General features: G+C 40.0%; 1 protein-coding gene across 2 annotated transcripts; it reads left to right on the top strand.

Moving 5' to 3' along the window:
- On the top strand, positions 1-11,078 carry LOC149084702 (pantetheinase-like). 2 transcript variants are annotated; one of them, XM_089235123.1, is made up of 3 exons: positions 1-109; positions 7,415-7,649; positions 9,548-11,078. In XM_089235123.1, the coding sequence occupies exons 1-3, from the start codon at positions 39-41 to the stop codon at positions 10,952-10,954; spliced, it is 1,713 nt and encodes a 570-aa protein (XP_089091249.1). In that variant the 5' UTR covers positions 1-38; the 3' UTR covers positions 10,955-11,078. The 2 variants fall into 2 exon arrangements, with proteins under 2 accessions (XP_089091249.1, XP_089091250.1); XM_089235124.1 differs by having other exon boundaries at positions 58-150.
- The last annotated feature ends 56 nt before the right edge of the window (positions 11,079-11,134 follow it).

Here is an 11,134-nt window from a genome sequence, read left to right as displayed (position 1 = left end):
CTTTCTGCCGGCTGAATCAGTAGCGTGTATAAATAGTAATGTCGAGGAGAATTCATGGTCAATACTCAACTGGTTTCTATCATTCGTCTAGTTACATGTCTGAACAAGGGTGAGTGACCATCTTTAAATTCTCTCCCTCTAGAATAAAACGTAATTATGCTTCTTTAGTTCTGAAAAAATCTTTGAATATACTCGGTGTTTCATAATACTAATGGTTTTAAATTTATTTATTTACTATACCAGTTATAATATCCAAAAATCACCACATGTTTCTATAATTACCAATTTATCCCTGTAACGCGTTCGTGAGTTCTCTTGATTTCTCCCGAATTTGCTCGGGTATCTGATTTGCTAATGTTATACTTAAGGGGTGTCATAACTTTTAACATTGTGTGCAAGCTGTTCTCTAATATAGAAATGCCATTAAAATACTGTATAATTAACCATTAATGTTTCGACTTTTTTACACATGTTTTGTAGGTGATAAATAAATGTTTTCGTTATAAATTTTTAAAACGCATAGTAGGCGTGCATAACAAAGATTTATAATGTATTGGCTTGTACTACAGAGGTCAAAATATATGAATAAGAGTGGACTTTGGTATAAAAAGGGATGTTTTTAATGGTATATGTGCGAGTAGGAAGTGATTATTTACAGAACTCCCCGGACTAACCGGCTTTTTATTATCCGGCCTGCCCTTTCGCCACATTGTGTCGGATATACCAGATACGTTGAAAAGCTCTCCGAGACCGTCCATTCCTTTGGGAAAGAGCGCAAATCATCTTAGGATGGTATTTCTGTGCTGTCAGTGGTCATGTCGGTCTGTCTGTACGTTGAAAAACCATTATAATTCCCAACTGCGCATTATATGATGTAACGTTTTTAGACATACACTGTATTCGAAGGACTTGTGAGACAAATCTTCCATATTAACACTAGAAGGGCCGGACTACGTTGTACCTGAAGGAGCCGCTGGCAGTCATTTTGACTGCTGCTTCTTTTTAGTGCAATATATTTAATCACAACTAAATTTTTACAATAAAAAATAACAAGCAATTATCCCACATGGTTATTTTGTTAATTTTGACGAAATTTGCATTTTCTTAAGCATACAGGGTGTCCATAAATTCATTTTCCAACTACAAATATAAAAAAATTAGAGGGCTACCGTGTGTGGACAAGATTTGTCATGAAAAAAGATAGATAAACATAGCATTTACTTCATATCGTACATTGCTCCATTTTGATGATGTACACATTTTTATATGTGTATCACGGTCTTTTTTTTATTCACTTTATTTAGTTGTTTGCGCACGCTATGGATAACATATACTATTATACCATTGTAAATTTGCACTATCGAGGAAAACCTAAGGCACTATTAAAATTTCACACTACAAATTAACTTCAAATTTGATACATATTTGATACATACAAATATGTATCAAAATACATATTTGTCTTTCTTTGTCGTCAGTACAATCTGATTCAGACCAGTCACTTCCGGAATTATTGCTTTCTCTTTCGTTGTCAGAGTTTGCATCGTAAGTCTCCACAGCCTCATATGTATTGTCCGAAATATCATTCAGCACTGATAAAATTAGACTATTTTGTTCTAATACATCATTTTTCTAAGAGCCATTTCTACACACTGTGAATGAACCTCTGTTTCCTAGGAAGCTTTCAAAGCAGATGGTGGTATGAAGAGTTATGAAATGTCAAACTAAAACAAAAACTGAGCTTGCCAGGTGAATCTATCAGAAGAAAAGTTTCTTCAACGTAACAGAGCCAGTGACTATAGCGCTGAATAAGAAATGAAGTTTTGATTGTGGATACATACTGTCCCCGTCAATAGACTCTTTAGATTGCCTAGTAAAATGATGCAACGAATAACATTATTTTATTCATTTTTTTTATTGGTATGTTATTCGTGAATGAATAAATGTTGTGTTATGTGTGCCATCACGGAATGATAAGGAATAAACCTAAAAACAACAGTATACACTAAAGCCCACCACAAGGAGAAAGCATATACAATTTACATATAGCAGTCAAAATGACTGCTCTCGGCCGTTCTAGGTGTGAACGTCGATATATCTCCCTAACTATACCTTCAATGTCTTCAAATTTTTGAACACAGAGATAAGTACAGAAATACTGAAAAAGCCACCGAAAATGAAGTATGTACGTGAAATACTGCCGAGATTATAGCGTTTTCAAAATCAAAAAACCGTGAAATTGACTGTTCCGGCCGTTCTAGTGTTACACATATGAGCTTTAACTATTACAGATTTTATTACATTCAAATGATATAGAAGATTTTATTTCACAGTATCTAAATCAAGATATAACCATGCGGCCGCTTAGCGTAATGATCCATGATATTTTTCAAAACCAAAATCTTAATTTTAATCTATCTTAATATTTAGTTAGAAATATTCCTACAAACTGTAATAGAATATAATTGTATAGAACAAATATAACTACTGTTTTTTCTTTTGCAGTTAATTTACTGTACAGATTTATATTTATTATGAGATGGAAGTATTGATATAACCAATAACTTGTCATACAGAAAAACTTGTCGAATAGTCGCTCATAAAATCATACGGTGTTTTTATTTGCAGATTTGATATGTTATATTTTTTGATTTTAAGTGTGTTTTGAGATTTTGAATTTCCAAGTCTGAGTGTTTATTTTTTAATTTCTTTTTTACTTTACTCCCATATTTAGGTCTTCACTTATCCAAAACCCTCCAACTTAGCCTGTAGAGGCAAGATGAAAAATCGTATCGTGTTTTAACATTCACGCGCGTAATCAAAAATCAACTGAATTTTCATATGAAGAAAGATCGACTTGATAAGAATTTAAAGTATCTTTATCTCCTGGGTATATTCCCCGTGGCGTACAACCCGCAAATGCAAATTTCACTAACTTGGAGAGACGTAGAAAAGAAATAATCGTATAGTACCCAGTGGTTTGTAATCCGCATGTGAAAATTTCATTCATTAGTAATGCTTGATGGTTTCTCCTTAGAACCAGATAGTGAGAGGTCACTTCTTTTGATATCCACAAGAATTTTGTCTTAGCCATAGAAAGAGTGAGCTCGCAGCCAATTGCAATGTGCAGCCAATTTGGCACTGTTCAAAGGGCTTCCTCTGCTAGAACACCTGATCCCTTGACTGTAGGGGCAGATGCAATTACCAAAAGGTCATCAGCGTAAGCCTGAACTTTGACGTTTGAGGACCACTAAATTTTCAACAGCTCATCCAGAACAAAATTCCATAACAAGGGGCCGGAACATGAGCCCTGAGGAGTAACCCTTCTGAAGCTCTTTCTCAGCTTTTCCTGCGTTCGTGATCAACACCGTTCGGCGGTGGTTCAAAAGGTCTGATAAGATGACCTTGTGCTATGGGCGCTGTTGCTAAACGACGGCGTATATACGAGTATCTGTGGTTATCGAACGCTCCTTCTATTGGGTTGTTCGGAAAGTAATTTCGTTTTTTTTAATGAAAATGAAAGACGATCTTCTTGCAGTGAATAAATATTTTATTGAAATATATATTGTCTATTCTGGTCCAATACCTTTTGCCATCTTCCTGGCAGTAGCATGATTCCACGCTCATAAAATTTTTGTTGTTTGCTGGCAAAAAACTGATCCAGGTGATTTTTGACCTCCTCATTTGAAGTAAAGGTTTTACCGTCTAAAAAAATTTGTAGAGACCGGGACGAATAATAATCAGAAGGCGCCAGATCTGGAGAATATGGTGGGTGTGGCAGTATTATTCCATCCAAGCTGTAAAAGCTTTTGGCGAGTTACCAAACTTGTATGAGGTCTCGCATTATCTTGGTGGAACACTACACCTTTTCTATTGCTCAATTCTAGCCTTTTCTGTTTAAGTGAATCATTCAATTTGTCCAGCTGATGACAGTAAACTTTAGAATTGATCGTTGTGTTGTCCGGCAGAAGCACAAAAAAAAAAAATATTTACTTTTTACTTTTTATTCCATGATCTCTTGCGTTTAACATTGTTGTAGACAACCAACCCATTTCTCGTCCCCAGTGATGATGCGCTTCAAAAATGTATCATTTTCTTGACATTTGAGAAGCAAATCACAAACGTCAACCCGACGACACAAATTTCTTTCCGTAAGAACATGAGCAACCCATATGTCGAGCTTTGAGATTAAACCTAGGCGTTTCAAATGATCATGACCGGTCGAATTCGGTAAGTTTAATCTCTCAGCGATCTCACGAGTTGCTATTCGCCGGTTTGCATCAATTAATGCCTTTATTATGTCTTCATCAGCTTCTCAACAGAACTTGACTTCCTTCCAGAAATTGGTGCATCTTCAACATCAAAATTGCTGGATCGAAATTTTGCAAACTAGTTTTGCAAACATAGTAAAACATAGTAACAACAAGTAATTACAAAACATAGTAAAAAAGTAAAACATGCCGAAAATGCTGCTTTTCACTTTCCATATTTGAAAGGGCACCAACCAAAAACTACTGCGTAGAATCAATCGAACTTTTTTACAAGTTAGCCTTGCTATATGAGCTGTCCAAAATATATAATGATAATGCGGCTTAAGACTGAATCCTTGCCTCTCCGTGTAAAACATGACCAACGTTGACGTTGTACCAAAATCGTTTCCAGTACTTTTCCGAAGCTAAAGAGATAGGGCGGTAAACTTTTGGGTCACCTGGACGTCTTCCTTTCCTTCAATAAAAGGAGCAGCTCGCCTTCCTTGAAATGATTTGGAAAACATCCCAGTTGCAAGCACAGTGTAAAAGTGTAAAAGGTCTGAAAATGCTTTATTTATCGCTTTGACCATTCTATTGTTCACTCGGTCTAGACCTGGGACTTTCCGCATATTAAGCTGTGGTCAACGATTATTTTTATCTCTTGCTTAGATATTGCTCTTGTTTCGTCACCAAACTGGCTGTGGTTTCGTTTTGAAGGAAATAGGAGCGTGATATACGGTACCAAATTCAGAGGCCGTTCTTTCACATAGCGTACGCCAGGAAGTAAATTTTGTTTTACGAATCTCTTTACGGCACTGAGCCTGATATTTATTAAATGCCATGCGCAGGTGAATTTTATCCTGCTAATCTTTAGCACGTATATATCGTCCTTATGTTCTTCTGAAACAGCTTCACAAGCAGAGCGTGATCCTTCATTGACAGAGTCATGACGAGCTTCTCAGATGCAGGATAACGTCAACTGCATCTACCCCGCGTTTTTAAACAAGCGTCTTTTAATTTGCATGTTAAGACGAGCACAGTGCCATCTATTGATAACATTTCGAATAATTTTTTTTCTTTTAAAACCGGACAAATTCCTGAGTGCTTCACGTATATTAAGGTCAAATTTTAGGTCATTCTGACAAATGATTCTTTCTGCATAGTGTTTTAAAATCACGATTTTAATTATAATCACCCTGTTTTTTTTGTAATTTTAAATTTTTACAAAAAATATTTTCAACATTTTTTTTCTGATCTTCCTTCGGCGTTAAATTCCTAATTTCTTAGTTTGGTGTGGGACCGGAAAAAGCAAATTCTGCACCCAGGCTGTCTGTAGATGTAGTGTGTGATACATGTAGTAGCAATAGACAACGTGCGGCCGTAATTTGAGTCACTCCGTTTACTTCAACCCAACGCAGTAGAAATAACTGAACCCCTGTAAATTAAGAGTGAGATGATGTTTCTCAACCCAATAGATGAAGAGAAGACATTTTTTTATTTTGTTTCTTGATATTATGCCGAGGTGATCTCGGAAAGAAAAGCCAACTTGTCTCCTCCGCGAATCGAACTAAGGTTTTCTTGGGAATCGGAGCGTGAGCACCGTCCATATGCACCACTGAACGAACGCCAAGACTCTGCTCTGTCATCGGAATTATCCCATTGCCGAGACCTGTTCCAGCCCAGCTTCGTGGGAGAGTTTGGAACAAAGTGCGCTTACGTAACATTCTTAGTGCGCATTCAGTGTTGCGTCTGATTTTTCGGTGTCGCCATCTATATTTCAGAAATTATGAGTGATGTTTAATGATCGATTTTTTGTACCGTTGTTGCGCCTGTTGCTCACAGTGGCTTTTTAACGGAAGAGGTCGGTTCATAATCGGGCCTTGAAGATGAGAGCCACAGAAAACCAACTTCAGACGACGACAAGCACTATGGCGCCGGTAGGCGGTAGGATTCGAACCTGCGTCCTCGCACAATGCCAATCCATCGTTATGTCCACTCGACCACCGCAGCGGCACCCTATACCACTAGAGACGCGACCAATACTTTCCCCATTCACACACCGTGGAGTAAGGCGCGGCAGTAGAGCCATAGTGGTGTCCCCTCAAATTCAGCAAATGCCCCCCCCCCCCAGGTGGCGGTAGGGTAGTGAGATGATGTTTCTCAGCCCATTAGATCAAGAAATGCCATTTTCTTTCTGGATATTATGCTGAACAGAAATGAGAGAGAAAATTCAGCTGGTTTTCTTTGGGAATCGAGCCAGTTCTCTTGTAAACCGGGCAAGTGTTGCACACACATAGATGTACATCTCTGGAGACATGAGAAAATCTTCCCCAACCTTGCCCTGTTTGCAGAGAACCTTGTTCGATTCCCAGCGTAGACAATTTGACTTTTCTTTCCGAGTTCCGTCGGAATCACTCTATTCATGTAAAAAAACATTTTCTTCTTCGCATTCTGTTAGGATAAGATCATTCCTTTCTTTCATCAAGGAAGATCTTAGGGTTAGAAGAAGGCGAGATATCTCGTTAATACCACTGAAACAGTTCAACAAATTTTTCATAAAAATCCGTGTCATCAAATCTCTAAAGAATAAGGTTAAGGATTTCACCCTCTCTCTATCGAGGATTCTCTTGTGTTCTCTGAAGGTTCTTTGGTGTTCGAATGATCTAGAATCTCTCGATTTTTTACGTTCAGAACATACACGTTCAACCCATGGCCCGCTGCCTAAATGTGGCCCTCGGAGAGAATCCGTTGTTGAGGCCACGATGTCAAACCTAATTTTGTAAATATGAACCAAGTGGCATATTTCCAAATCACTAAAGTAAACAGTGGGTCGGTTCAATTCAACATCATTTGAGTGGTAGATGACGCATTACCAGATCATTTACGCGGCTCGTGGCATATTTGAAGATCACTTAAGCGGGCCGCGACACGTTTCCGGATCACTCAAGTGGCCCGCATCACAGTTTTGGAACACTTAAGTGACACTCAGTGCATTCCTAGCTCACTTGAGTGGCCTCCGGCACATCTTAACATTTCTATACTATAAGCAAATTTTAAAGAAAATTCAGTTTTGAAGTCTGTATTACACCATAAAAGTTGTATAAAAACTATTTTATAAAACTTGTTCAATTACATGTTCTAGATTTTGTTTGTTTATGTTACAGGAAGATGAGCTTTTCTATCACGATGGTCATGTCACTGATTTTGTTTTTTGCTGGAACGTCTCTGGCGGCGGTCACACCTCAGCAGGATACAATTCCGGAGACGGAGAAGGACTGTTTCACGGCGGCCGTTTACGAACACGTTAGGATCGGCAACATGACCACCGATACGCCAGCTGAGATCGTCGCTAAGAATCTCGATTATTACGACAGAGCTGCAGAGACCGCAAGTTCAAAGGTATGTGCAGTGGTTCTCAACCGGGGGCCATATGGCTCCCTTGCTGTTTTGGGATATTCTCAGGGGGGGTCACGGGTGGAAAATCAGATGAAAAGGAGCTATGACAGTGGTGAAGGCATAGGCAGCTATGAAGAAATAAAGCTTTCCGGAGAAACATGTAAACTTGTAAAAATATGCATAACATACATATTTATATGGGGGGGGGGGGAAGAATGTGACTTATTTCAGAATCCAGTAAAGCTGTCCATAGAGCTAGAACCGTCTTAGCCCGTAAGGACATATGTCCCAGGGCCTCGTGTCCATAGTGGTCATATATGATGGGATCTAGTGGGAGGATTTTCGAGTGTGCAAGTATGTAAATAGGTGTTATTTCCAGCTAAGCATGAGTACATCATTTTGCCTTGTTCAGACGGCCGTCTCAACAATAAGGGAGTTCACTGAGCTCTACCCCAGGGTATTGAATTGAATATTTATTGCTTGAGCAATAGCTCATTATAATATTACAATGCACATGTATAATGTGGTAACATTAAACCGGGAACAGCTCTTAAAAAATGAAAATATGTTCTATTTCGATATTATTCAGCGTCGTGATATATTTTTTTATGTTTAAAGTCAAGTTGTTATAGAAGTATCACCTTCTATAAGATGCACCCCCCTAACGCGAGTAGAAGGACCCAGGGTATGCTGTAGGTTCAGCGAATCGTCTTGTATAATTCAAGTAAGACTTATTTTTACCATATAATTTGGCTCTTGGCAGGAATGATCACCCCCTTTTTTTTCCTCTTTATCCGGGCAAATGAGCAAAAAATCACGTAAGCGACAGAGCCTGGTCGTGCTAGGTCTTTTCTGTCCTAAATCCGTGTTTGGATCAGCGTTCCCAGAGAGAGAGCGATCGATCTTATTTATAAAAATCAATTTGCTCATTATAAATACAGATTTGACTAAATACAATTCAGTATGTGCGGGTGAACCTGTGAGAATAGCTGTAGGTGTACCTGTGGTAGGATCATCAAAGAGATTTCGTGAGTTCTTTACGATGTCATCTTATGATCACTCCGCGCTGAGCTAAGACAGCCGGAGGTGGCAAAAAAATTCAATATGTGAAAAATGTCTCGTTCCTATATTAGGATAGAGAAGCCCCTGCATAAGACTGGGGGGGGGGGCTGCACGGGAATAAATTATAGTCAATTGGGGGGAGGGAATGAGCAAAAGAAAAGCTTTAGGAGAAACACTGCATAAGGCAACCTCTACCACCTTCATTATGGCGAGGTCTATCAAAACAACCGAAATTGTTTTGACTGCAATTTATTAGAATGGAAAAGGTAATTTACGCCAGTAAGACCTGCTGAAATATCTTCTGCACTCAACACCGTGTACAGAATTTCGAAGAACACAGAGGTCCTCCTCACAAATAATATTTGTCCATAAAATTCTTTTAACATCGTAAGGGACGTCCCTGAGCGTTTTTGCGTCCTTTTCAATATTATTAAGTATTAAAAATCATGTATACGCTAATAAAAGAAAAAAATCTTCGGTTATTTAAAGAACCATGTTGGAGCCCGGAAACAAGGCACTGTTGCCCAAAGTAATATCAAGATTGAACTGGTCATCCCTGAATATTCAGAATGATTATAAAATCGCTAATTAAATATCCCAGGTCCTCCTCTACTGCAAGAGTTTTGCATAACCTCATTGGAGTTCCACGGACTCCAATAATACAAATGCCGGAGACCTCTTACAGAAATATATTCAGCATGTAATAAATGTAAAGGCAATAAGTAAGTCGTTTTCTCTTTTACACTCACTTCTCTTTAAGTTTCATGAGAGAACCTTCGTAAAAGTTTTATAGTGTGATCCCGGCCTAAAGCAAATTTTTTGATTTTTGTTCTCTCCAGGGTGCGGACATCATTGTATTTCCTGAATACGGGTTATTTCCAGCCAAACGAAAACGGGAAGATATTAGGGTGTACCTCGAGACAATACCAGATCACAAACAGGAAAAGTGCAATCCATGCCAACAAACAGAAGAGTTCTCCGAGCGTCCGATTCTGCGTAGGCTCAGCTGCATGGCAAGAGAAAATAAGATCGTCGTCGTTTCTTCCATGGGTGACATACAGCCCTGCACCAAAGAACAGCACAGCAAGTGTCCGGATGACGGTTTCTTTCACCACAACGCCATCGTCGCGTTCGACAGAGACGGGTGCTTGATAGGAGTCTCGAGGAAAGAGCACCTGCTCTTCGAACAGAGTATGGACGTGCCAACCACACCCCAGGACCCGTTTTTCACAACAGACTTCGGAACCTTCGCCATGTACATTTCGTTCGACAGCTTATTCAAGCCGATGGCTCTCAGTGGACGGAACACCAGCATCGACGCTGTGATCTTGTCACTCGTTTGGTTCGACTATCGGCCTATGTATTCGGCCGTGCAGCATTTTTCGTCTTGGGCAATCGGTAACGAAGCTAACCTGATCGCTCCGAACGTTCAAATACCTGGATATATCTCCACTGGAAGCGGTATTTTCGCGGGTAAAATGAGAGCTTTGAAATACACTTTCAATATCGACAAACAGCCCAAGCTCATCGTCTCTAAGGTGCCGAGAAATGGCAACCAAGATCGCGATACTTTTCAGAACGACGAGGCGAGCATAACTGCCATCACCAGCGATGGAACGAAGCCCTACGACGTCGACGAAGACGGTGAAGGGCAGAACATTCCCGATGTGTGCTACCATAAGGTTCTAGGTAAGGACTACAGTAAGGGGCACAGATGCTTCCAAGAACCGACAGCTGGTTATACGTTCAAGCGACTCAACGGAACGAACGGAACCGTGGAAGCCTGCAACAACGGCCTGTGCTGTACCGTGACGTACGACGCGGATTCGATGAACGAGTCGTTCTACCTGGGAGTTTACAACGGCACCCACAACGCATTCGACCGCTATCGCTGGTGCGAAGAGAAATGCTTCGTCGTGCGGTGCGATCATTTCAACGGCTCCGAATGCAACACGTTCCCGTCGCATTCCGAGACGGTCTTCAAACGACTCGAACTGAGATCCAACTTCACGACGAAGTTCGTTTATCCGTCCGTCTTGAAATGCGGATTCCGGTTATCACCAGTCGACGAATGGGATTTCGGCGTCGAAGATGATGTCGGCGGCAGTTATTGTGGGCGACTGACTTACGAAAGCGACAAGGACAAACCGATGCTGGTCGCCTCGTTGAATGCCAGATGCTACGACCGCGATCCGCCACGCAACGCTCTTCGGACTGGTCATCCTCAAAGTTTGTATAACCACTGACCCATTATTCCATTTTAATTTAACACTATTTAAAAACCTCTTTGGATCAATTCTGCATTTGCTTGACTCTGCCGTTTGGTGTCCTCAGAACTTTGTATGCAATAAATTAATGTTTCCATTGGTCGTTTTTTCTGGTGATCATTCATGAAAATGGCACATACAGTCGGTTCCACTTGAACG

This window comes from Pholcus phalangioides, unplaced genomic scaffold, assembly GCF_987345545.1.
Source record: "Pholcus phalangioides strain wild (caught in Gottingen) unplaced genomic scaffold, Ppha-v1.0 ptg000008l_1, whole genome shotgun sequence".
Lineage (NCBI taxonomy): Eukaryota > Metazoa > Arthropoda > Arachnida > Araneae > Pholcidae > Pholcus > Pholcus phalangioides.
Note: the sequence above shows the minus strand (reverse complement) of the source record. Positions and strands in the feature narration are given on the sequence as shown.